General features: G+C 44.3%; 1 protein-coding gene across 2 annotated transcripts in view; it reads right to left on the bottom strand.

Moving 5' to 3' along the window:
* Positions 1 to 27,621, bottom strand: part of Arhgap31 (Rho GTPase activating protein 31) — a 117,291-nt gene that overhangs the window by 32,519 nt on the left and 57,151 nt on the right. For both annotated transcript variants that reach the window (XM_005386442.2, XM_005386441.2), the window contains exons 2-6: positions 19,372 to 19,474; positions 16,924 to 17,068; positions 4,484 to 4,566; positions 3,392 to 3,499; positions 2,606 to 2,748 (exon numbers count right to left, since the gene is read on the bottom strand). In XM_005386442.2, the coding sequence (XP_005386499.1) occupies positions 2,606 to 2,748; positions 3,392 to 3,499; positions 4,484 to 4,566; positions 16,924 to 17,068; positions 19,372 to 19,474 (582 nt within the window). The remainder of the gene's footprint in view (positions 1 to 2,605; positions 2,749 to 3,391; positions 3,500 to 4,483; positions 4,567 to 16,923; positions 17,069 to 19,371; positions 19,475 to 27,621) is intronic.

The raw sequence follows: 27,621 nt of genomic DNA, 5'->3' as shown, positions 1-27,621 counted from the left end.
TGGAGCACCCCACTTTGGAGACCTACAGTGGCTGTAGCCACACTGGCTCACTTTCTGTAACACTTCAAGCCTGTTTCTACCTCAAAGCTTTTATTCCTTCTCTTTGGGATAGCTGTCCGCCAGATTCTCACATGACTGCTTCCCTGTGTCACGGGGGTCTCCCTTTGAGGAACATTTCTTCTGAAGCTATGACCACAGTGTCCCAAAGTAACACCTCCCCCAAGTCACTGACCATTGCATTATTTTCTTCTCGGTATGTATGGTCTTGGAAGTGAAAATATATTTACTGGTAAAACCTATCACTTTTCTTCCCAACCAGACCGTATCTCTTCGTGAGGCAGGGTCTTTGCCATTGTGTGAACTGATGTGTCCTCAGTGTCTAGGACAATACCTGCATATATGAGATACTCAATATCTACTTACTCTTTTTTTTTAATGTAAAAGACAGTTTAATTAGTTAGCTTATGAACAGGCATCGAGCTAGAGAAAGGGCCTGAGTTGGAGTTGGATGATCATTCACACTGCTCAGAATTAAAATAAGAATAGGCAATAAAAGTAGGACTTGGAATGAGGAAGTCTTCAGGCAACATGGGACATAACCCCTCCCTGCTAAAGGAGTTATAGCTCCTCTCTACTAAACTCCACTTAAAAGTGCAGAGCAATCAGTTTTTCTTTAAAAATCTCAATTTCCTTCAAACTGCATGCTGAGTAAGTAGTTTAGAGAGCCTGAATTCCAGTTGGCCGCTTTAAACCCACACAGCTGCCTGTGATAAGTGGTCACTAAATAAATAGCAATTCTCCTGTTCTCTTTATTCATAAAAAGTTCTGGACCGAGGTACTGGGTGGCCCCCTACTTTCTAGGAGCCTTCCTGGGTGCCCACCAAGAGCTCTTTTTCCTCTTGTGTTCCCAATAAATACTTCCCCTTTACCTTCCTTTCTGTCCACAATTTCATTCTTCAACTTCATGAGACAGAGGACTCGGTTTATGACAGCTGTTCCACAATAGCATCTTTACAGCTGTTCCACAATAGTATCTTTACAGCTTAGTCCTTGTCCTTGGATGCCCAAAGTCCAGATGAACCTTGCATTTCAATCTCTACAATAAATTCTTTCCTCCCCAACTCCCTGCCTCGTGCCAACTGTCAGAACTTGGGCTCAGCATGATGGTTCTAAGCCAGGTAGCACAGAGAAGGGCTCAATCTGACCTCATAGCCAGGTGTGTCTACTACAACTATGCATGCCCAAGGGGCCACAGAGCCCAGCAGGTGGCGTGTGTCATTTGTTATGCCACTGCAAAGGCACAGACGAGGCTCTGTGCTTCCCTTGAGAGAAGTCAGCAAAGGCACAACAGCAAGGCACCAGCTATCTCTCTGATGGAGCTTGGTGCTAGGCAAAGCAACCTACTTACTTTTTTTTAATGAATCTTGAAGACCTCACAGTCTCTCTGGCCTTAGCACTCTCATTTATCAAACGAAGGTGCTGGATTGAATGAGACACCCACACAACTGGAGCCTGTACATAACAAGTCCTTCAGCACTCTAGTTGGCGCTGTTAGAGGAGATGTGTTTATGACATCGTGGGAACTCCCTAATTTCTCTCGGTGATGCTGCGTAGATCGCATTCCGTCAGCAGCTTTGAGAGCCATTAAGTTGGCATTAAAGATGGAGGAGGAAGGGGAACAGAAAAGGAGCTAAAATGCATTCATGGCTCCATGCATACAATATACATGATAATGTGGGGACTTAGAGCCACAAGGACCTAGCTTTGGTGCCCATACTCTCTCAGTTATAGCTAAACTTGATGATAATTGCAATAGATTATATGGACAATTGTATTGGTTTGCCCAACCATATTTAGCTAACTGGAAAAGAATATTTTAATCAGATAACAATTTTTTGTTATCAAAATATCAGATAATATTTTACAGATATAGTTCTCCTACTCCGTGGGAAATGCTTGCCAAGAAAATGCATTCTGGCAGGTAAGAATTCTATCACTGAACCACCAATGCAGAAAATGCATTCTGAATATATGTATGAGAACAAATCCTTTAAGACAAAAAACCAGGCATGGTGGCACATGCCTGTAATCTCAGCACTAGGGAGGCTGAGGCAGGAGGATCACTGCAAGTTTAAAGACAGCATGGGCTACATAGTAGTTCAAAGCCACCCCGAATTGCACAGCAAGACCTTGTCTCAAAAAATAAACAACCCCCCACACTTTCAGGTAAAGTCATAAGAATCCTCTGAAATATTAGAGTGCAAGTAAAGATGAAACCTAATCATTAAGAAGAATGTTGCTAGTCCCTTTAGGTAATAACTAAAAAAACTTTCAGAACTCAATAAATAAAATCACTTCAGTTCTACCGCATCACATCACATTGAGGGATAGCCCATGGATGTAGCTGGTTGGAAACATGCTCTGGCCACATGCAAACACACCATCCCTTTGCTGCACACATGCGAATGCACATAGGCATGATCCCCAGACACTAACGCACTCATGTGTCAGAACCACAACCAACCCCACCCTCACTTTGTCATGGGCCTCATGCTGAGAGCAAGAAAGGACAGGCTGGTGGGGTAGGTGGTGGGGGATGCATTACCATCCTTCTCGAGAGACCCAGGAGTGCTGCTGTTGAAGATCTGATCCACGTGGCTTAGTATGAACTCGATCACCACCTGCTGTACGCGCACGGCGAGGAAGGCAGCATCGCCATTGCAGCCGGCCGCTTCGATGTCTCTGGACCTGGACCATGGAAGAAACACCCTCCCTGGGTGAGTGAGTTTCCTCACAGCGCGAGCAGTAAGGGAGTCAGTGGGCCCCTCTCCTGACTTTAGAGGTTGTTAATTCGTAGAATACTTTAACTAGTTGTGACCAATTAAAGGATCTCTCTCCAAAGGCTGCAAAGCCAGCCCGCCAAATAAACTCCAAGTTACCAGATACTATAATTGTGAGCCTCTACACACCACCCCATCAATGTTCAGGGGCTGACTTTTTTTCTTAGGAGCCCCTTCTCCCACTGTCCCATTGCGGGACAGGTCATCATTTCAGGCAGCAGATTCAAGTAAGGTCAACTGTGACTCCACTAAAGACAAGAAAAGCTAATGCGCCCCAACCCCCACAGGAAAGGCCTTTTTATGCAACTGTAACATACAGATGCATAATGTTAGCCACACTGTGATTATGGCCAGGAAATGGCTTTAGGATTCCAAGTTTCCAAGTTAGCAAACAAGGAGTTCAGGCCCCTAAAGCTACCTTTAATTCACAGGCACCATTAAAGAGCACTCAGCGGCAGGTGTGTGTTCTAGGGAGTCTGGAAGCTCTAGGCTTCGTTTCCATCCCTGCTTGTGCCCGAGGGGTGGTGAACAGGTGACCGTGTGCTCGTTACCTGAGGAGGTTCGGAGCCCACACCAGGGCCAGGTTCCTGGCGTGCATGTTGGTCTTGCTGCTGAAGGAGGCGATATGGGCAAGGTGTCGGATCAGGTATTCCAGGGTCCTGTAAGGATTCATTTCGTTCGTGCATTTTGACAAAGTATGGAACTTCAGTGCCTGTGCGAAGCCTGACATCTGAAGATCATTTCTAATTTTGAGTGTAAGCATCTCTATTTCTGTCTTAGGGACTCTGAAGGAATATTGGGAAGGTACCGAGATTGGTAGAAGTCATTTTCTTGGCCATGGCACACTGGCCCCGGGTGGGGTGGGGGACAAGGATCAGTCTTGTCAGGAGTCAGCTGAGGCCCAGAGAACATCAGCCAGGGCTAGAACCAGGGAGCCCCAGAGCCCAGGGCCTGAGGGTTCCCAGCGGTCCCTTGCTTCTCCTTCTCCGCAAATGGAAGTGCGCCTCTATTTTGAAACAGGCTTTATTTAGGCTTTTGGAAAAATAAAAAGTTCCAGCTATAGGTAAGGAAGCTCGTGTCATGGATGAACGACATTTGTGACTGCTAAGGAGTTCGTTCTTACACCACATCGCAATCTGCCCCTAGCAGAAGTCAGGCAGGGACGGGGCAGTGGGGAGGGGGGGCACTGGAGAAGGCGGTACATGTAGGGGCTCAGCTGTGAGAATGAAATGAGAGGACGCAGATGCTGAAGAGGGGACCCTGAGGAGCAAGCAGAGATCAGCCAGCCAACTGCTGAAGAGCCACAGTCACCCCCTGTTTGAAAGCTACCTGGGTTTCCACAGATTTGGCTGGGCTACAAATCTACGTAAAAACCAAGGACGTCACCAGAGGGCTGGTTTGTTGGCTGGAATGACTTCCGGGGCGATTCTGACGAGCACACTAGCAGCGACTGCACTCAGGCTGCCCTTTGCTGCCCCTGTCCTTCGTGAGGCACCAACTCATTTTAGAAAGAGTGACCTGCTCACTGATTCTGAAATGCCCCCAGGAAAGCTACTGCCTGCCGAGTCTGCTGTTTTAACACATACCTGGCCCCTTGAAGCTATGCTAAGGGGCTGTGCATTTCTTTCCCCAAGGATTCTTACCTATAATGGCAGCGTGGAAGCTTCTGGATGACATTTTGGATTCGGGCCAGTTGGACTTCTTCTGGGCAATGTGACACTGCCTCCTGCAGAGAAGAACATGAGCGACCGAGTGAATACAGGGAGTGTGGACGCCCACCCCCATGTACTGGTCTTCAGACCCTGGTCCTCTAGCCAGCCTCACAAGCACGCCTGGAGACCACCTTTGTAAGGGGCACGCTCTTCTCTGAGAACTACCAACCAGCCAGTGTTTCTGAGGATTCAGATGACAAGTGTCTGGCAGTGCGCACACACGGGCTGCCTGAGTCTGTAGCGTCCTCAGACGGTTGTCACATGTCTGGGAAAGAATATGTAGGATCCTGGGTGTGTCCTGCATGGCAGACAGTCACAGACTCACACTGGGAGGGTGAGATGACACGTCTGCTCCTCCAGCTGTCTTCGTAGATGCCCTCTCCATCCCTCCATCCAGCCTGCGACTGTGCTGTCAGCTCCAGTACTTAGCTGCTGCCTGACTTCATGCCAGGAAGCGGGGAAGACATGCCCCCTCAGCAGGGGTCCGAGCTCCGTCCCGGAGACCAGGCGACCTCGCCTGCCTGCTCTCTGGTTGTTGCATGAGTGTTTTGCTGCCCTGTGCACCTAGAGCCTTCTTTGGGAGGCACTGTGACTGCCCCCTGGCCCATGTCCACCTCTCATCTGCCTGGGGTGCTGCATGGAGGCAGCTGTCTCTGGGAAGAGCCCAGAGATCCCTGCACCCCACTCTGAGACTTTGTCCTGCACTCTTAGACCCCAGGGCCCCTCCAGGGCTGGCGCAACAGCGCTACCAGGTCTAAGGGATGGGAACGGCATCTTTCTGTTTTAACTGAGAGATAATATTGGGGTTACCGGTGCGTGCCACAACACCAGGCATAGGCTTGATCAATCTTTATGGTCTTTAATCCGCAGGCGTGTCACTGACAATCTTGTATTTCCTGCTGCAAACTTGTACATAACGCCAGGTGTCACTATAAACTATGGTCATTAATTTGATAAATATTACTCCCTGCAATACAACCAAAACTGAGGTCCTAACTCACAGTTTCTCAATAGCGTTTATCTCTATTCAAGTCTTTAGCTGACACTTGCTGGACTGGGTTTAAATACTGAACGTCATACTCTTAGTCCTGAGAGTTTTTAGACACTTATTTTTCACTAACGGTGGAAGGCAAGCAACCCGACTGGGCACCTTCTCTTTGCAGGCCCTCTTCCAAGCCACACTGCTGTTTTGATTCACAGGAAAACTCCGAGGTCCTGCCCCAGCCCGGCCCTGCCCTTCCTGCCCGCCCAGCCCCAGCGGAGGGCACCACCGTGTATGCCAGTATATGAGACGGGCAGAGCCGCTCGCTGTGGGCAGCCTCCTTGTGAGAATGTCAGGTCTTGCTCCCTGCGTGGGGTGCTGTACCAGGGATTTGTTTGCCAAGTGTTTTCTTGTTTGCCTTTTTTATTCAATTAAAGTGAAATAGGTACACAGAAGCCCATCATTTTTAAAGGGCAATCAAAACTCTCCACGTGGAAAACTTGAGGTCTCCTTCCCAAAACAGACTCGGGGAGACAGGTAGGACCGGCAGGGTTACAGTCACAGATGTCCCAGCCTTTGGGTGGGTTTGCAAGCCAGTCCCCAGACACAGCCTGGGCATGATCTCTGCTGTCATCCTGCTTTGTGAGGTAAGGAGGATGGCGGAGTAGAGGCAACAGTGGGGCCCCTGGGGCCTGGCACCGTGGCCCACTCCTGTAATCCTAGCTTCCTGGGAGGCCAAGGCGGGAGGACTGCAAATTTGAGATCCTGCCTCAAAATAAAAAAGCTCAGTGTACAGGACCACTGGGTGATCCTCGGTACAGAGAGTATGTTGCGGGGCTGGTCAGAAAGCACCCTGACACCTTCCTCTTTCCCCTTTTGCTGTTATCTAGAAAACAGGTTCAGGAGAGGACCCTGGGTCCACAAGGCAGGAAAGACTTCTCTAGGGGGTTCTGCTTGAAGGGAAGGGCTGCGGAATGTGGGGCGTGGCCGCCACTTCCGTGGTGCTCTGGGGCGGGCTGGGGAGCCCTAGTCTATCTCTGCACTGCCAGGATGGGGCTCTCCAAAGCTTTACATCTCCCCACTCCTTAAAACAAAATCTGATAGGGAATGAAGGTTTCTCCCCCATAGAAAGTTTCTGGAATATTTAGGAAGCTGTTAGTCATCGGGGGCAAGACCCCTGCAGGCTTGCAGTCCCAGTTGGGATTGGCGTTCATTTCGTTATTCACAGCCGCTCCCTGCCCCACCCCAATCCTATCTGGAAACTCTCTAGATCCTCATGTTTCTCCTGGATGGATCTGGTCACTGCAGACTTCTGTTTCAGACCTTGTGTTCCCCCAGTAGAATGGCAGAATCCATCACGGGGCGACTGGGAGAGGGAAGTTGAAACTATGCCCACCCTATGGCAGAGAATTTCACTCAACATTAGCCAGGCCAATCTGACTGATGGTTAAATCTGAAAATACAGTTATCTGGGATGAATTCTCTTCCCATCTGCATCAGCAAAACCCACTTTCTCCATTTGAGTATTCTGGTGACGGCCAGGCTCCCGGATCTGGTAGGGCCCTTATTCTGGACTTCTGTTTCCCCAAAGTCACCACTGCCCGTGGCTCAAGTCCTGCAGCCTGCACAGCCTTGTCGCTGGAGTGGCCCAACACGAACAGCCTACAGCTGTCCTTCCCAACTGCACCCTTGCTGCACTGTGAGTTTTATTAATTACAGTATTAAAAGTTATAAAACCACTTTTATTTTAAATTAAACCACTAACCAGATTTTCAGAAAAGTAATACATATATGATTTTTAAAGAAAAAATTAGGCTTAGTGGCACATGTCTGTAATTCTAGCACTTGAGAGGCTCAGGCAGAAGAATCATGAGTTTAAGACCAGCCTGGACAATGTGAATTCTAGGCCAGCTGGGCTATACGGCAAGACCCTGTTTCAAAGGGGGAAAAAAAAGCAGGTAAAAATATCTGCAGAGGAAAGTTCCTTCTAGCTGTAGATCCCCAGTCTCCAAGGGCAACCACTGTTCATCCTTGCAATTTTTACCCAAGTGTCCTTGGTAGACTGTGGGAACAAGTACTGCTGGAAGATCTGGCCGTCCGTGAATTCCTCTACTCCCTATTTCTTCTGCTTTGTGTGCTGGCCATACTGGCTTCCTCAAGCTCCCCCCTACTTTGCATGTCCCTGTGAGAAACTGCCGCCCTGTTTCTTCTATCAAAGGATATAAACTAGAGTGCCTCTTAGACGCTAGTCTACTCTCGGCTGCCCCCTCACACCTTACCAAAGGCAGCTTATTAATAGCCAAGGACTTTCTCTTCCCTATGCCCTCTCCCCTCCCATTCCTCCTTCCCCTCAGTAACCCTTTGGCTCTTGCTCTCCTGCCCCTGAAACTAGCCAACCTAGATAGATTGTGAGCCTTTAAATTCAGCCAGTGAACTGACTCGATAGCTGCCTCTCATGTATCAGGCCTTAAATACCCCACCTCCCCACTGCCCCGGGCACCTACTACCTCCTTGCTGGGGGTGCTTCTGCCCTTTTGCAAAACTAAAAGCCTTGTTGCAATTTCTTGGTATCTGAATGTTTTATTATCTGCATCAACGAATTGATTCTCATTTTCAACATCCCCCACCAGGGTCTTTTTCCCTCTGCTTCTTCTTGGTACCCTCTTCCCCCAGATATCTGTTTTGTTTTTCTTCTGGTACCAACAATCGAACTCACAACCTTGCGCTTGCCAGGCAGGCGCTTTGCCACTGAGCTAAATCCCCAGCCCCTCCCCCAGATATCTGTATAAGCTGTCTCTTCCTTTCATTCTTGTCTCTGTTCAAATGTCAGAGACCCCAGAGACCTCTGATTATTCTACCTAAAAAACCTCACCATTCTCTCCCCAACATTGTTATTTTTCTTTACAGTTTTTAACAGTTCTCATTATAGACCTGCACCTTACATGTGTTTATTATCCCTCTCCTCCATAAAATGGAAGCTTCCCTAAAGCAAGGATTGTACCTGTCTTCCTTACCATGAAATCTCCAGCCCCTAGAAGTTTGCCACCAGGTGTACATAGTAGGTGCCCAATACACATTTGCTGAATGCAAGTATTTCACTTTGTGCTTGAAAATGTCAGCCAGCCACATATGGGTCACAGTTCCAGAACAGGATGTAGGACTGTGATGCAGCCCTTGCTAAGCCCTTCCAGTTTGGGTTCCTGGCTGGATGACCTATCACCTTGGTTTGCCCATCACTGGAGTCCCAGTGTTAAAGGAAGGAGACAAATCAAGGCAGTTGGCTACTGCCCACTCCTTGCGGCCACCTTGATCTCACAGCCCATCTGCCTTTGCCTGTAGCCAGTACTAGTTTTTTGTTTTGTTTTGTTTTTGCCTCAAGAGACACTTCACAAGGCATTGCAGGATCAACCCATTTGTCAGAAAAGTAACAATTTACTAAGTAACACCTAAAACACTTCCTGGCAGCCCAAGAACAGGGAAAAGAAATATAAAAATGAGTAGAAGAAGCACAAATCCTGTCTTCAGAAAGCTTCTACCTTAATAAAGGAGTTGGATATATAAATAAATGATTTCAATATATAATTAAACTGCTCTCCCTAAAAACTCAAAATCAACAACCTTCTCCTTCTTTGGATGTAATACTATTATCTGGATTAATCTGAACAAAATTAATTTCCTAAAATGAATGTTGCTTTTTCTGATAAAAGTAGAGTATAACATAGTAGGCTGAAGAACTGCTCCCAAAGATAGCAGATACTAATCTATGAAATATGTAAATGATGTCTTATTTGGAGAGGTATTTTCATGTGTGATTAAGTTAACTTAGAACATAAACTTGAGTACAGCAGACCCTCCCTTACTTTTCTACTATAAATTTGTACTTTAGCATTATAGTAGCCAGCTGTGCATCTCAGTACCTTTTTCTTGGGGATATAGGAAGCAACGTAGGTGTTTACCCACCTGGTATGATGAACACCAAGGAATGTGCATGTGGCAAAAGTGGCAAAAGAGGATTTGGACCCATTATTATGCTTCATCTAACTGGTTTTGTGTATGTTTAACCAAGCATCACAGAGGGTCCAATAGACCCACATCACTCCAGGATTTGTTTTAAAAGTTTTCTTTTGATTTTTCTGGTAGAAGTAGCCCAATTCAGTACAATGGCATATGAAAAACCAGATTTGCAAGTTTTGGAGGAGGTCAAAAGTGAATCATCAGATTACTCATGTATGGATGATGAAAATGATCCATTATGGTGAAATGGCTTCATAACAGAGGAGTGGTGTGGGTGGACGATGATGATGACAACTTTGACTTTGGCCATGTGAACCAAAGTTCCCGTGACAGTGAAGTGGACCAAAAATCCACTGATACAGACACAGGAAATGCAGACCTCCTTGATTCAGATGGTGAAGAAAACAACAGTGTGGGCACATATTTGACTAGTTGAAATGTTGCAAAATGGCCATGCAACCAAGCGGAACCATCCAATATTAGAACTAGGTCTGGCTGGAGATATAGCTCAGCGGCACAAGCGCATGCTTAGCAAGTGCAAGGTCATGAGTTCGATTCCTGGTACAAAAAAAAAAAAATAATGAACTAGGTCTGAAAATATAGTAAGGGTCTTGGCAGGAATGAAATGTATTGAACAGAATGCCAGCACTGTCATTCAATGCTAGAAACTGTAACAGATGAAATGCTATAAGATGCTGTGAAATACACAAAGGCTGAAATGCAAGTAAAATGTTCTGTATGCACCAACAGCCATATTAAAAAACGTATTTACTGTGACACTTCACTAGCTGAACTGAAAGCATTCATAGGCCTGCTGTACTTAACACAGATTTCTCATGGTCATCACAGGAATGTAAAAGACTTATGGAAAAGCATTGGTCAAAATATGGCATAAAAATTTATGCCCTTGTAGATCTGAAGACTTCTTATGCTTTCAATTCAGACATTTATCCTGGAACTCAGCCGTCGGGTCCTTATTTTTACAGTACTAAACCGAATGATGTTGTGAACAGACTTGTTGCTCCTATCTCCTAAACTAATCAGAATGTGACACTGGACAACTGGTTTACCAGTTTCCAGTTGATGTTACATTTGCTAATAGAGCACAAGTTGACCAGCACAGGAACTGCACACAGGAGCAAAGCAGAAATTTCAAATGAAATGTTGCAATTTCGAAACAGGGAATTGTGTAGTATAACCTCTGAATTTCAGAAAGATGTAACACTGGCCTCCTGTATGGCAAAGAACAGCAAACTGGTACTGCTGATGTCCACATTTCACCATGACAGGGAAACCTCAACAAAATGGAAGCCTGAGATGGAAATGTTCAACAAAACCAAATGTGGAGTAGATGTTATTGACCAGTTATGCAGCAACTCTGATGCCACTTGAAACACAAAGCATGTGTGTTTGTTTGAAACACAAAGTAATGGTGTGTTTTACTCAAGACTAAACATATGTGCCACAAAGAGCTTGACAGTTTATGAAGAAAATAACAAGTGAAAAATATCACAAAATTTTCCTAAGAATGGGACTAGAGCTCATAAGAGAATATTTATGGCAGATGAAAAGCAAAATGTTCCTTCCCAGAGAGCTATGCAAAAAAATTTTGGTGCACACTGATGAGCTGACAGGTGAGCAGGAAGGTGCAGCATCACAAAGTCCTACTATGACAACAGGAAAACACAAAAGACGTCAACTGTGTCCAACAAGAAAGTACAGGAAAACAACACATATGTGCTATCAGTGCAAATGATACTTGTGCATGGAACGTGCAGTTGTCATGTGTGAAGACTGCCTTGGGTGTGACAGCTGAAGCAATGCTTATTTTTGTGGTAGACTTCTGTTTGTGTTTACATTGTAGTTCACATAGGTTTTTATTTTTGATGTTGTCTTTTAGGTTTTGTAAGGAAGTACACAGCTGATGTGAAAATGTTGATTTCTATTCTAAGTACTCATTACATACTTGATACTGTATTTTATTAACATTTTATTTCCCTGCTAAGTGTATCTTGTACAATGTAATAGGAAGCTCCTGACAAAACAAGAAAAGAGGTGACAAGATTGCCACATAGGAAAAGAAAGCTAAACATAGATGCTGTCAGTGTAGAGGAAACGTGTATGGAACATGCAGTTGTCATATATGAAGACTTCCTTGGGTGTGACAGTTGAAGCAAACCTTATTTTGTGGTAGAGTTCTACTGGTATTTTCATTGTGGTTCATATAGGAATTTATTTTTGATGTTATCATTTAGGTCTTTTAAGGAAGTACACAGCTGATGTGAAAATACTGATGTTTATTCTAAATGCACAGCACATATTAAAAATTTAATAATTTATTTTGTTGATATTTTATGTTCCTGTTAACTAAACACTGTATAATATAATAAGAACCTCCTGAAAAATGAGCAAGTCTTCTGAGATGTCAAGATGTCCTACAAGAAGGCCAGGAAAGCAAAAGACATGTGGTGTCAGTGTAAGCGATGCATGTGTATGGAACATGCTACTGTCACGTGTGCAGACTGCTTTAGATGTGATCATTGAAGTCAAGATTTTTTTTGTAGAGTGCTATTGGTATTTTCATTGTAGTTCACAGGGAATTTATTTCTGATGTTCTTTTTTAGACTTTGTACACCAAAAACCAGTTGATGTTGAAAATTTGGATGCTTTTTTATACACAATAAATATTAAAATCTTAATACTTTATTTTTGTGGTTTTTCTTCCCGTTAAGTACTCAATGTTTAATATAATAAGACTCATGAAATTAAAATGAATAATTCATCAGTTGAAATATTCTAAAGAATAACAGACCCACATTTATGTGCCTTGATGACAAAATTAGTCTTATGCTCCAAGGGCTATGGACCCTGAATGGGAAGATAATTTGGGGTTATCTGGGTTAGCTCCAAACATAGTCATAGGTAACCTTGTAAGAGGAACACGGAGATTTGACACAGCTAGCAGGACAGATGACAGTGCGAGCCCGCAAGCAGAGAGGGGAGGGACGCCGGGAACTAGCTAAGGTACTCAGGCTGGGGGAAGCAAAGACTGCTTTCCTTGTAAAGCCTCTGAAGCTCAAGAGTCCAGCTGCGACCTTGAGTTCAGCTGAATGAAACTGGTTTCAGACTTCTGACCTCAAGAACTGTGACAGAATGAATTTCTGCCGTTTAAATCACACTGCAGTAATATTTTGTGAGGGCAGCCACGGGAAACTAATACATGCACTGAAAATTAAACTGTGGTATCTGCAGGAGGCAAAAGTTGTCTTTTATTGCACCATGCAGAAATAACCACCATATACACAAGAAGCACGAAGAAACCGCCTCCCCTGAGCCTTCTAGCACCAAATGTGGGTGCTGGCACCTTTTCCTATTTAGCTGCATCTGTTTTTTTTTTTTTTTTTTTTTTTTTCCTTCCCCTATTTAACTTCATATTGTGGCCAGTAAATATTTGTCAGAAATACGGCCTTCCTGGATACACAGTTTTGAAAATACAGTATACTCTGGAGAGCTGCGGTTCATAGTTCTTGGCCTCATTCATCTGCAGATTTTTCCTTAGAACCTAACATTGTTCACAGAAAACCCGCAATTTCCAGTGGGTTTTTTTTTTGGCTGGTGGTTTGCAAGTAGCCAATCCGTGAGCGTTATTCAGTTCTCCTTGCTGCTGATTGGCTGCTGCCCTGTACCCACCATAACAGGTTGCTGCACTGCTTGTAGCTATCTCCAGTGTTCTTAGTTTTTAAGATGCCACCACAACACCCTGTACCTTCTAAGGCTTTATAAATACAGTATTTTATTAAATTAAACTACATAACTGCAAGAGACATAGCATATTTAAGGCTTAAACTATAAAAATAGGTATTTATAGGCATTTTTCTGAGCATATCTGAAATTCTTGTTTTTTTTACAACTCACGGGAGCTTTAGGAACATAACCCCCATGAATTTCAGGGGTCCACTGCAATGGATTTATCATTTCTTTTGTTCATTTTCTACTGTTAGGCATAAACTCTGAAGTTTAGATTTATAAAGACATTGCCGTGAATATATCTGCACTTCAGCTATTTGTGTGCACACATGATTTTTATCCTGGAGTAGGGTCCTAGCTACAAAAGAGTTTGTGTCTTTATCTCTGGGATGTACCATCCCAGACAAACCTTTCTGAGACTCAGTTTACTTCTTTGTATGGAGACAATAAAACCTACTTCATAGGACTATTTTGAGAATTTAATGAGATAATATTTACAATGAGTTTATTATATAATAAGCATTCAGTAAATGACAACTATTATCATTACTAATAATATTCCATTAATATATTTCTAATTCCCTTATTATTCCATTGAGATATTATTTTATTGCAGCTGTGCAAGTTGGTTTAAATAAATTATTGTGAGCATGCATGACAGAGTAACAGAGCTACATTTCCATGTCCCTGAGGATTCCCTCATATTATCATATCCCTTACTGTTGTCAAAGAAATCTACTGAATGATAAATTAGGCATCATAGTTAACTTCACTAGGTCCTACTTATGCAGAAATCAGTAGTCCTAACAAAACATTCCCATTTTATTTTTAGTGTCAATAAACCACTTAAATTTCCTTCAAATCTGATGGCAAGCTGAAAACTGTTGCTTCTGTATTTTTCAGTTGCTGGGAGAGAAAGATTAGCACAGCAGAGAGCTAGAGCAAAGAGACAGAAATGTGTGTTTCATTCTGCGTCTGTAGAGAAGTTCTAAGAAGAAATTCTATTTCGGAAGTTTTGAGATGAGAATTCCTGTGCCCCTCTCGCTGTAAGAGGATGAGCTATTAGTTAAAAGCAATCATACTCATTCAGTTCATTAGCATGATGATATTCTATGCTACCACACTCACAGAGGATAGTAGTGTGCTGATAATAAGATCACAACCATGCAGAAAACAAACTAGAACGTGTGGTACATAATTCAATCAGAAATAAGATCTTTTAGTTGAGTCAAATTAGCGAATAATTTAACCAACTGAAAACATCCAGTATTGGCAAGGTGGCAAGAACACGGGCATTCTTGTCTCTCTGGAGGAGAGAGTCACAGTATGTAACGCAATTTTCAATAATTTTCGATAAGGGCGGTTGGCCTCAGGCTATGGCTCTGTGGTAGAGTGCTCGCCTAGCCTATGCGAGGCCCTGGGATCCATCTCCAGTACCACCAAAATAAATTTAAAAAGAACTCTTTACTGAGCAAATATACTTCAATGATTTTTCCCTGAGATGTAACAGACAAAAGTGCAAAGGTTTATGTGTTTTTATAATGTTGTTACAGAAAGCAGAATACCGAGAAAAAAGCCTGACTGTTCATCAGTAAGAGCCTGGTTTCAGAAAGCAAGGCGCATGGCATATTGGGAAAACAGTACAGCTCTAAGTCATTCACATGCAAGGACGGCCAGAGTGTCCAACTGCAAATGTTCTAACACAATGATCTATAGCAGTGGTGGCCAACCTGTGGCACACATGCTACAGAGGGCTGTTTGTATCTTCAAAAGCTCCAAAAGGTTCACCATCAGACAGATAGCACTGGAAGAGACACGTAGGTGTGTGTGTGTGTGTGTGTGCATGAGAGAGAGACAGAGAGAGAGAGATGAAATTATAGAAGTATAAAGAAGCAGGTCAGATGTGGTGGCACATTCCTGTGATCTTAGCACTCAGGAGGTTGAGGCAGGAGGAATGCCATGAGTCTGAGGCTAGCCTACACAAGCGAGTTCAAGGCTAGATTGCACTACCTAGTAAAGCCCTGTCAAGAAAAAAGGCAAGAAAAACCATCTGTGATCTCATCATTGAAAGACATGTTAGTATTTTGAGCATTTTCCTTTTTAATTCTTTCTTAATATACAATTGTGTATCTGAGCTTTTTTCCATTATCATTATGTTTTCCTATGTCACTGAAAACTCCTCTGTGTGTGTGTGTGTGTGTGTGTGTGTGTTTAGTATTGGGAATTGGATTTGGGGAGCACTGATCTATATCTCCATCCCTTTTTAAATTTTATTTTGATATAGAGTCTCACTCAGTTGCCCAGTCTGACCTTGGATTTGTGATCCTCCTGCCTCAGTCTCCCAAGTAGTTGGATTACAGGCATGTGTCACCATGCCAAGGATTCATTATATTTTTAACAACCCAAGCCCAATTTCTAAGAAGTAATATTCATTTATTCCTATATCATTTCAAGTTGAAAAACCTTTCATATACTCAAAATAAGTTTACTACAGAAGCCATGAGACCAATCCCTTCCTATCCCGAAAGCCTAGATCTGATCCTTTACAAGTTAATTGTGACACCTCCACAGCCTCAATTTCCAAAGTTCTCTCATTCTTGTGGCCTCACTGGGATGGGCACTTTCTTGATCTAGTTTTTCACTGTTACTCATCTGCCTAATGCGCTCATTTCCAGACTGAGTTCCATGACTGATTAGTTCAACTGCCCTGATGTACTCTCACATTCCCCTTTTGCTAAGTGAGCCCGACTTTGGTTAAACCTAACACTCTGCCTGTTCTATACTTGCACTCATGCAGCCAGGAGTTCCAGTCCTATTTTTCTTCTTTTTCTTTTTGAGGGGGCTGAGATCAAACACAGGGCCTCACACATGCTAGGCGAGCGTCTACCACTGAGCTCTGTCCCCAGCCTTTTTATTATTTATTTTGTTGTTACTGTCTTGGTAAACTGTCCAGGCTCCACTCAAATTTGTAATCCTCCTGCCTCAGCCTCCTAAAGTAGCTGTAATTATAGATATGCAGCACCGCATGTGGCTTCAAGCCCTATTTTTAATGCTATCTGTCCTGATATCCCTTAAGCCCTGGTTCTCTCTGTTGCTTACCCACAGGTGCCCATTGCTATGCCCCGCGCTCCCGTGGAGGTCCTCGGCTGTTTTTCGCATTTCTTTTCTTTCCTCAACTTGCCCACCTATCCTCTTGACTTGTTCCCTCTCCTTTGTCTCCTGCTTACCTCTTCCCCCACACCCCAGCAGAAACACAGAAGATAAAACCTGATAAAAATGACTCAGCCGTGGGTGTGGCAGCAGGGTCTCTGCTCCCATCCTACTTCTGCTGTGTGACCTTGGGCCAGTCCTTTTACTTCTCTGGTTCTCAGTTTTCTCCCTATTCAAGGAGGCATGTTCGGCGGGATGAACATGCAGATCATTTCACCAGCTTTTAAAGCTCACCATCTGTATCCAACTCGAACTATGCCAAGAATTTACAATAAATTTCAAATAAAAGTAAAAAAAAAAAAAACCCATAATTCTAAAATTCGGAAAAGATAAGGAGTAGTATGGTCGTTTCAGTGCGGAAACACTCCTTGGCCCACCGTGGATTCCCCCCACAACCCTCGCGGAACCCACAGCTCACCGTGAATTTCTCATAGAGCTCATAGGTCAGCAGGGGGTTGGGCAGCTCCCGGAAGTAGAGCTTGCACAGCGAGCCCACGCAGTGGATGTCCTGCAGGTACACTTCCCTGGTCAGGTCGGGGCACTGATCAGAGCCAAACTCCTGCCTGAAATGACACAGACGGAGGCGTGAGGTCCCAGGGAGGAGCGCGACTTCCGCGCCTCTGCTGCAGGCAGCTAAAGGGTGCAGACCCCATATTTTTGACCTTGACTGTGCTAGGGCACCAGGGAGCTGCGGAAATACTCCCACTTTAGGCATCAGTCTTCTTTGCAAAAATCGGCTGTGAGTAGAAAGGCATACAGCTCATCTACACGTGGATTCTCTGTGCGCTGTATAAATTACTGCCTTGATTATGAACATCGGGGAAATAGGAAAACGGTTTACACTGCTGCTCAGAAAAGGCTACTGAGATGGCAGTTTTTCCAAAACATTGCTCAAAATGAAATTCTGTTTCGTACAAGAGAGACGGAAACCAGGGCGAGTGAGGTTGACCCCGTGCATATCCATATATTATAACCGCAACGCACTTGTTGTATCTGGAGTTTCAAACCCCAGGACCGGGAGCTTTGATCAGCCCTCTCCGATGCTCCTTGGGGCCCTGGAGGCTGCCTGGTGGTGACTTCTACAGGGGAAAGGAGCTTAGAAATGCCTTCAGAAAGGTGTATTGGGACATCTGGGAACACCAGCTGATGCTGGGGTGGTCATTAGAACACACTTCCATTCCACTGCCTCAAGTTAAACATCTGTTTAATAAATGACAGAGTTGAGCTCTCATGGGGAAGTTGGGCTTCTTGAGAGTATTCACATGGTCAGTGAGTAGGTGCCAAGGTCAACAGGACTCAGAACAGCGTTTGTGAAAGAGCCTGCGCCCACTGCACACGGTGGTGCTTGCCTCTATGCGAAAGCGCAGGGCTCCTCCATACTGCCCAAATCTCAGGCAGCTGGATGTGGCCTTGGAAAGAGAACTATGCCCTGGCTTTGTGAACTCACAGCTTGCTACTCTGCCCTGCCCCTTTTTCTTTCTGGTGCTGGGGATTGAACCTAGGGCCTTTGTACTGAGCAACAGCCCCAGCTCTTGTTTTAAAATTTTTTAATTTTGAGACAGGATTTCCCTAATCACTAACTTACCCAAGCTGGGCTCAAATTTGCAATCCTCCTGCCTCAGCCTCCCAGAGTGCTGGGATCCAGGTGTGTGTCACTGCACCTGGCCAGGCATGTGATTTTCTAAGGAAGCAGAAGAACAATCTCGAGCTTATTTATTTACCCTAAAATTTCTCTCCCCAAGGCTAAGGCCAGTCCTTAAATGAAAAAGAATTTGCCTCCACTGAGGTATCTTTGCAAGATACCATCTCTGTATCGGACATTTCAGAGCCATTAATTAGCCAGAAAGATGTTTACTGTTGGAGGCAGCTGAGCCCTTGCCTAGCACGTGTAAGGCCCTGGAGTCTATGCCCAGGGCTGGACAAAAATACACCCTAAAAGATGGCACACTGGTAAATTAGTGGAGTTATGTAAATGCGCAGAATCATTAAAATCTATGTCTACAACATACATTTTTTTTCTCAACAGCCACCACTTCCCTGGGAGCAAAAGCAAGTTTTATTCCTTTGGCATAATGTAAGTGCAAGTGAGATTGGAAGGGGCAAGGCAGAAAGCAAATAGGAGGAAGATGGAAAATGAACTATCAGCATCCTCTATTAAATTTTACATACTAACTTTGCGATAATGTTTTGATTGTTTTAAAGTGTACATATAAAGAAGATAATATATTTTAAAAAATGAGTAATGTTCTTTTGGTGCTAAAAGTGATATGCAAAACACATAAACCTATTCCTTTAGTCACAGAAAAGTATACTTTATATTCTTTCTCTTTTCCCCCAATGTATCTGTTTTGGGTAATGGTTTTTGCTGTCTTAATTTTATATGTGTGTGAAGGGTAGAAATGATAGAAAATTTGTGCAAATGTTTAGGGTAAATCCTTAGAACTGGAGATGGTTCATCTATCCATAACTTTTGAAATACTAGCATCAGTCAGAGAAATGAGCAACCATGAGACCTCCAATTCCTCAACTAGATGAAATGTCCAGTGTGTGCCCACAGGAAAGCTCCCGAGGACCTCGGAGTTCTGAGAGCTGAATAATTATAACTTAGATCATTTGCTTTAAATCAAATCCTCCCTCCCCAGGAAGATAAACCTGGAGTGAGAGAAAAACCAGGTTAAAAGTCCAAAGGAGCTTTTGTTGGAAAGAATCACAGCAGGTGGGAGAGCTTTCTCACTCTACTAACAATCAGCCATCTAACTCTACTGCCCGCTCTCTTCCCTTCAGGGTTTTGCCACTCCTGCCCCTGCCAACAGAGGGGTGGGCAGAGGAGGTCATGGGAGAATTCTCCGGGGTTCTTTTCTCTTACCTTAGCCGCTGTATGTTTGAAGTGACCCCCGAAAGTCGATAGATTCCATCCACAATGCCATGAGTCTCAATAAATTCTGCACAGCTCTTCAAAACATATGGAACTAAGTAAAGGGGGAAAAAAAACAAAAACAATAAAAGTATTAGATGTAAAGCCTGCTATCTTTTAAAAAGTCTAGCTGGGCAATGGTGATACATACTTGCAATCATAGCATGTGGGAGGCTAAGGCAGAAGGATCACTGTGAATTTGAGGCCATCCTGGGCTACACAGTGAGTTCCAGGTCAGCCTGAACTATATAGTGAGACCCTGTCTCAAACAAATAGAGAAACAAATAAAATGTACTTTGAAGAAGATAACAACTTCAGGACCCAAAGCTACCCAAGGTTCTCCATGTCCACACTATCAAGCATCATTTATGTCTCTTCCAGGCCCATCACACTCATAATCCCTTAAAGAACTTTAGTTCACAAATTAGCTTGGTTGGTAAGGCATAAGGCAGAAATGCAGTGGCTGGGCTCCTGCCATTCTTCTTTAAAATGGGCTGTGCTTTCACCTGTGAAATGGGCCCTTATTTCTACTCCTGTGGGTAGGTAGGCTATCACTTTTCTCCTATAAATCAAGACCAAACTTTCTATAGATTCACAAATTCACAGATTTCTACCCCTCAAAGTACATAAATATCCTCAGCACAACTTTGAGTATGTACTTTAAACTCTGCCCAATAAAACCCTTCATGCCTCTTACTGATGCATATCCTTCCTTCTCCCTTGATGTCTCTCTGCTTCCTGCCACGCCATGATCACTTTCTCCTCTGCTATGCCACCCTGCCTTGGAGCCAGCTGTCTATGGACTGAACCCTCTACAGATGTGAGCCAAAATAAACCTTTCCTCCTTTACCCTGTGAGTGCTAGGATGAAATCCTAGCAACGCAAAAGTAACTAAGACATACTGCTTCATTAGTACTTATTCCACATGCTCACGTCTACACACAATTCCACCTGGACTGCACCTTTATGTGGGTAGATCCCAGGTGTTCAAATTTAACTGGGTTTTTAAAATGGTACTGGGCACTGAACACAGAGCCCATACTTCACCCCCAGCCCTTTAAAAATTGTTTTCAATTTTGAGACATGATTTCACTAAGTTGCTCAATTGCCCAGGCCAGGCTTAAACTTGAGATCCTTCTACCTCAGCCTTCCTAAGTGCTGGGATTATGGGCATGCACCACCACACCTGGCGGAAATTCTTTATTATAGCACTTCCTAAGCATGCTCTCCCCTTGCTGTCTTCCAATAACTGTAATTTCAGGAATTAAGCCTGTAACCCCAGCAGTCAGGAGGCTGAGGCAGGAGGATCACCACAAGTTCAAGGCCAGCCTGGGCTACATAGTGAGTTCAAAGCCAGCCTAGATAATATAGCGAGACCCTGTCTCAAAAATAAACAGAGAGTTAAATCAAGTTTTTCATACTTAAAAGTATTTTGCCCACCCTCAATGGTGGTGCTTGCCACAGCTCCTCCCCTCCAGACATGTCCATGTTTGGGCCCAGCCTCTTCTCTGTGGCTGCTATTCCTACCATGCAACTGAGGTAGCAGATCAGAGCTGGAGCAAACTGGACAAACAACTAGGTGGAATCTGTCAAAGGTCATGAGGACACAGAGAACACGTGCAGAACACAGGACTCAAGGTGACCCTAGGGCTCTGGAGCCCTGTACAAAGAACCAGTGAGAAAGTATCTTCAATCCCTCATTTGAATCTGGCTGTTTGCAGGACCAATCAGAACAGTGCTGCTTTTAATTGGTTGTTTACATCTGTCAGGTGCCAAGTCTTCCCACTGGGTAGTTTAAAACTGGCACTAGGCCTAGGGAGTTTTTGATAGGACAACTATCCTAACGCCTTATTTGCATGAAGGGGAGCCAGTCAGGAATTTCAGGCACAAAAGACCCCATTTCCTTCTCCTCCTGGCCGCTATCTGATTGTTCACTGGCCTGGTCTCGCCCTGTAGAGAGTACCTCTCTTTCACCTTCAGGGAATGTACACCCTCACTGCCTTTTCTGTGTGTCTTGTCCAATCCTTTGTTCAGGACGCTGAGAACCTAGAAAGAATTCCCAAGTAGCCCCTCCATCCAGCAGTGACCGGGAAGAGGCTTCTCAGCTGAGCCAGGTAGGATGAGGTCAGGGCACAGACTCGGGATTGGAAGTACTGAGGCCAGAGACTATAGAGGCCAAAACTTCCTGGGAGTGAATATCCGGAAGCGGGGTGAGAGGGGCTGAGAGTCTTTGGCCTCTGTCTTCAGTCAGAAGAGCTGCGACTGGATGTTTCATAGAACAAGCCTCTTCCCTTCATACAAATTAATGGAGAGAGAGACAGAGCTGCAGTGCTTCACACACACACACACACACACACACACACACACACACACCCTTAAAATTCCTGTTGTGTCCACTGAGTCTGCTGTTTCCCCACATGGAGCTGTTCTTAACCAGCCAGGTGCAGTCTAGGGTTGAGAGCACCGTTTTTGATGCCAAACTGCCTTTGTAACCTTGGGCAAAATACATGTGATTCCCTTTGTCTCCACATCTGCCGTATGAACACAATAGTGACATCAACCTCACAGTTAGGGCTGAAGTAATATTTGTAAACATGCAGCACAGCTGGCACATAAAAGTCATTCTACAGTGACAGTTGATACTTCTATGTGTCCCTTATCTCAGATATGAATTTATAATTTGGTTCTCAGTGAAAACAGAGCTTGCCTCCTCCCATCCGAGGGACTCATCTCTGTTCTGTGGGAGGGCCAGGGCTGCCGTGACCTTCTTTGGTAAATGTTTCTATTGGAGAGTCATTTTGCTTTCATGGCGTCTCTGTGCGTGTAGGTGTTATCTTTGTAGCACAAGTGAGCGGGATCCAACAGAGTTTGGACTAAGACTCAGGGCCCTTGGCGAGAGGTGTTCTCCACACCCCATGAGGTATGCGGCTGTTGTGCTGTCCCGGGCAACTCTGAACGGTTACAAAGAGGCTTCAAAAACAACAGTTTTGGAACTGCTGGGCATGGTAGAGCCTTGCTGTAATCCCTGCTGAAGCAAGACTATGGCAAGTTCAAGGCCAGCCCGGGCAGCTTAGCAAGACCCTGTCTCACAAACAAATGAATGGATGTCTGGGGATGCAGCTCCGTGGGTGAAGCATTCATGGAGTAGATATGTGTGTAGATACTAGTATTCATGCCTCGTACCCATGAGGCCCTGGGCTCCATCTCCCAGCACCCACCTCCCCACCAACGTCTTGGATTCAGGGAATCTTTATAAAGAATACACTAGAGCAGGACCTGGGGGCACACATCTGTAGTCCCAGCATTGAGGAGGCTGAAAGAAGAGAATCCTGAGTTCAAGACCAGCTTGTGCTACATAGGGAACCCCTGTCTCAAAAAGACCAGTAATAAAGATGATGATGATGATAAATTAACAAAATAAATAACACTCCAGAAAAGGGGCAGGTGCAGGGTCGCCAACCTGTCCCAGCGTGTCCTCAGATAGGGACCTCCTGGTTTCATAGCTCTCAGCAGCAACCCCTCAGGCTCTGTTTGTTTTAAAGGTGGGAAAAACACATTCCATTTACTCTGGCTTCGGTACAGAAGCCTTAGAATCCTCTTGTCCACAGCTCTGTTTAACCAGGTGGCAATACTAAAACAACCTGAGGGAGGGGGGCCTGGTCCCAGTCCCTGGGGAGCACTAGCTTTCCTGGATTCTCATCTTGGGCTTCGGTGGAAGGTGTGGGACTCTCCATTATGGTGCCTAACGGGAAGGGAGTCACGGCACCTCCGCGGAATTATCTAGCGCAGTGGGTCTCAGGCTAGGGTTCCTACCAGGTGCCCCAGCCCAGATCTTCCAGGTGATTCTGGGGCACTTCAGGGTTGCAAAGCCACTCATCTAGACCGGAGCTTCTCAAACGCTGATATGCATAAACATCACCTGGGGGATCTGTTAATATGCTTATTCCAACTCAGTAGGAACATGGGTGGAATTCGCATGTGTAACAAATTCCCAGGTGATGCGGGAATGCAAACCTGCAGCCCACACCAAGGGCATCAAGGAGCTAGTAAGAGTTTATTCTCAAAGTCAGAATTCTTTAGACTATTGTTCTAAGGTCCACCCAGATTGGGGACACCCTGGGATTCTTGACAGGGTAGTGGCTTGATACAAAATAGCTGAGTAGTGACAGATGGAAAGAAAGCTTCCATTGTCGACTTAGGCATGAGAACGAGTGATGCTGGCATCTCAGAGCTACTTCTGTGGGATTTATCCGGAGCCCAAGAACTCTGAGTCTCCTCCTCCAGAGGAGTATATGATATCGTATTACAGCCTCTTCCAATTGTTTCCCCTCTTTTTTTTTTTCCCCTTGGATCAGCAATTTTAGAAGTGAAATTTTAATCCAAGTGCAAAATACATCTTGAGGTGGTTCCTGATGGAAAAGAAAACCCTTGCCTTTGATTTCAACTTTACAGTCTAGGAAGCATGATCAAGTCCTTTTTCTGCTTTGATCTAAGACATTTTGCACTTACTAATAATGTGGGTCACTGCTCAATTTCTAACCTCTCCAAGGGTCTAGAGCAGAAAATGCCAGCAGTCAGGTCATTTCTCTGAGCCTCCTGCAACCCCATCGTAACATGAACTCGATGGACTGTCTCCCTTCCCACTGGCTGGGATCTGATCAGATCTGGAAGCTGAGATTAGAGCAAGCACAAGTCTATTTAGTCATTCACATCATGCAGCACATCCTCCCACAGTGCATTAAATTGCATTTGTGCTTTAAGGAAACAGGCAATCATTCTGGAGTTTGATCTGCATTTCATTCTCTCTCTGGCCCTGCATTTCTGACCTTCAAAGTACTCTAAAGTCTAATGCTGCATTGTGTACAAGGATATGACTCAGCAATCACACGGGCTGATATGCATGCAAGACCTCCTCAGAGACACTAGGCTGGGTGATGGAGACTGGTCCAGAAAAGATATAGAGTCCTTCCTTATTCTGGCTCATCAGTGCAGAACTTCCTAGGTGTTTCCCGCACAAGAATCTATGCGTGAAACCAGGTATGGGGGTGCACACTTGTAATCTAGCATTGTGGGAGGCTGAAGCAGGAGGATTGCAAGTTCAAGTCTATCCTAGGTAACACAGTGGCTTAGTAAGATCCTCAAGTCTGAAAGTGGAAATAATTAAAAAGAGCTGGGGATGTATTTTAGTTCAAAGGCCCCGGGTTCAATCCCCAGTACCGGAAGAAAAAAAAGTCACAATGGCACCCTGTGGCTTCAGACTCTGCAGCCCCTTCCTGTGCCATCTGTGCAGCAGCTCATCACTTCCCCTGGGTCTCTGTTCCTACCCCTGCATCTCTGTTCCTGCTCCTTCCAGCCTCTGCGCTGCGCTCCCTGTCTAGAGAAGATGTCCACTCCGATTTCTCTCTGGTTCTCCTTCAGCTGTTTTTAACTTCCCCCTGACCTAATTAGTATACAGGAAAATCTGAAAACTTATAGTATTTATTTTAAAAAGTACAGCATACATTTTTCTATTCATAGAAGAACAGATGAACTACTTTCTAATTTTGCAAGGGAAAAATTTTTAAGAATACTTTGGAACTTTAGCTTGTCTTCTTTGGAGAAAAGTTTTTCTTTATAAACGCAAATTTTAAAACCTGAGACATAATTCAAATGCCATAAATCTCCTCTTTTCAAAGTGTACCATGACATTATTTTTAGTATATTTATAAGTTAAACGATCATCATACTAATTCCAGAACATTCCCCGCCCTGAAACCCAACACCCATTCTTAGTCACTGACCACCCCTCTTCACCCCCCAGCCACTTCCTGTTTCTACGGCTTTGCAAGTTCTAGACAGTTCACATAACCGGACCCTTAGAGTATGTGACCTCTGCGGCTGGCTTCTTCCACTGTTCCTGATGTTTTCAAGGTCCATTCATGTTATAGTATGTGTCTGTACTTCATTCACTTTTATGGCTAAATAATATTCCAAACAAAATTCCAGATAAATTCCTCATTTCACTTCTCTACTTTTTAGCCGATGGAAATTTGAGTGGTTTCCACTCTTTCGCTAACACCACTATGAACCTTCCTGCACAAGCTTTTGTGTGGACATATGTTTTCAGTTTCTTTGGTAATATATCTGAGAGTGGAGTGGCTGGGCCATATGATAACTCTGTATAAACTTTTGAGGAACTGCCAAACTTTTCCAAAGCATCTGTACCATCTGACATTCCCACCAGCCAAATAGAAGTGCTTCAGTTTTTTTCACCAACTTGCCAATGCTTCTTGTCCATTATTTTTTTATTATAGTCATCCTAGTGGGGGTGAACTGGTGTTTATTATGGTGTTGATTTGCATTTCCCTGGTGACTCATAATGTTGAACATCTTTTCATGCCCTTATTGGCCGTTTGTAGATCTTATGTGGATAATATCTGTTCAGCTCCTTTGTCCACTTTTAGTGTCCTTGCCATTTTTGTTGCATTATAAGAGTTCTTTATATATTCTGAATAGTAGGTCTTACAGAGATATGATTAGCCAATATTTTCTTCTATGGTGTGGGTTGTCTTTTCACTTTTTAAACAATTTTTATTTAATTTTAATTCTTAGTTGACATAAACCTTGTGCATATTTATAGTCTCTGTAGCACAGAAGTTTTACATTTTAATGAAGTCCAATTCATCTGTTTTTTTCCTTTGTTGCCTTGCTTTTGGTATCTGGAGAAATACTTATTTCTGGTGCATACTGTCCGTATCTTTTGGTTCTTTATTATTCACATGCATAAAATGATACTATAAGTAATGCAACTTTTGCTTACTGTTAGAAATTGCAACATGTAAGTCCAAAAGAGAATTGTCTTTCAGGAAACTAAGCCATTATCTAGCTCAAAACATTTCTAGAACCTTCAGGACTTGCTAGATAGAAGTCATACCCATTTGGCCCCATGGAGAACTTGAGCAGAACCTTTTCCCAGGAGAACAAGAGGAAAACGGGGGGAAGCATGTTAATACTTCTCTTTTTCTCTCCAGGTTCAAAGGAATTATTTTAGTATTATTTCATTTTCAAATTCATTTCAGGGAGCATGGTTTTAGTTCTGTTTCCTCTTTCAATCCTACGGACAGGTACTATAGTCTGTCTTTGGGAAACAGATTCAACTGTGTTATTCTCCTGCCTAAACACTTCTCACGGTCCCTCATTACCGACACTGTAGAGTCCAAGCTGCAGTGTGAAGCCTGTGAAGTCCTGCACAGTCTCACCACACCGGCTCTTGCTAGTCTCATCACTAGACTCTGGGCCGCACCCCCAGGACAGCTGGGCCCTGAACTCATGGAACAACTCGCCAGCTTCCAACTGAGCTCTGCACGACATCCTTCCCTGGCTTTGCGGGGCCTCGCCTGCCAGAGCCCACTGCCTCTTCTCCACTGGAAAACTACTTCCCTTTGTCTTTTCACCTCTCCAGAGAGAGAAGTTCCTTTGACAGAACTGGCCACCTCCATTTGTGGCACTCCTGCTAAGAAGACGAAGGAGAAGGAGGAGGAAGAAACAAATGCATCTGGGTATAGGCATTCAATATCTGCGGGAAGAGGTAAAGGAAATTAAATTCAGTTGCCTACAGGCAAAGAAACTGGAAAACTGGAGCTAGAGCAAAGAGGAGAAGGGAAACTTCTCACTGTGTATTCTTTTGTACTTTTGAATTTTGAACTCTAAGAATACACTGCCTTTTCCAAAATTTTTTCATAAATTCAAGCCCTGAAAACCCACACCACATTTATTCTGTGTCCAGCATCAGGCGTAAGATGTTGCCCTTTTACATGTCACCTACATTAGTACTAACTCAGTCCCGTGGAACATCATTCTATCTTTTTTTTTGTCTTTTTGAGACAGGGTCTCGCTATGCAGTTCAGGCTGGCCTTTGAGCTCCTTTGTAGCCCAGGCTGGCCTCGAATTCACATCAGTCCTCCTGCCTCAGTCTCGGAGTGCTGGGATTACAGGCGTGCACTACTACGCCTGGCTACATCACTGCATCTTATCCATCTGAAATAATTTTGAAAATACAAGCTCCATGAATCTGTGTTGTTCTATGAGTTCAGGGTCCAGCAGTCTTGGAGTAGCGGGGTGGCACAGAGTCGAGTGATCAGACTGCCAAGGTGGCATGTGGCTCTCAAAATGTTTGCTGGACAGGAGATTGGTCCTTTCGTTCCAGGTGGGTATTCTGCGCTC

Source organism: Chinchilla lanigera, unplaced genomic scaffold (assembly GCF_000276665.1).
Source record: "Chinchilla lanigera isolate Chin_1 unplaced genomic scaffold, ChiLan1.0 scaffold00026, whole genome shotgun sequence".
Lineage (NCBI taxonomy): Eukaryota > Metazoa > Chordata > Mammalia > Rodentia > Chinchillidae > Chinchilla > Chinchilla lanigera.
Note: the sequence above shows the minus strand (reverse complement) of the source record. Positions and strands in the feature narration are given on the sequence as shown.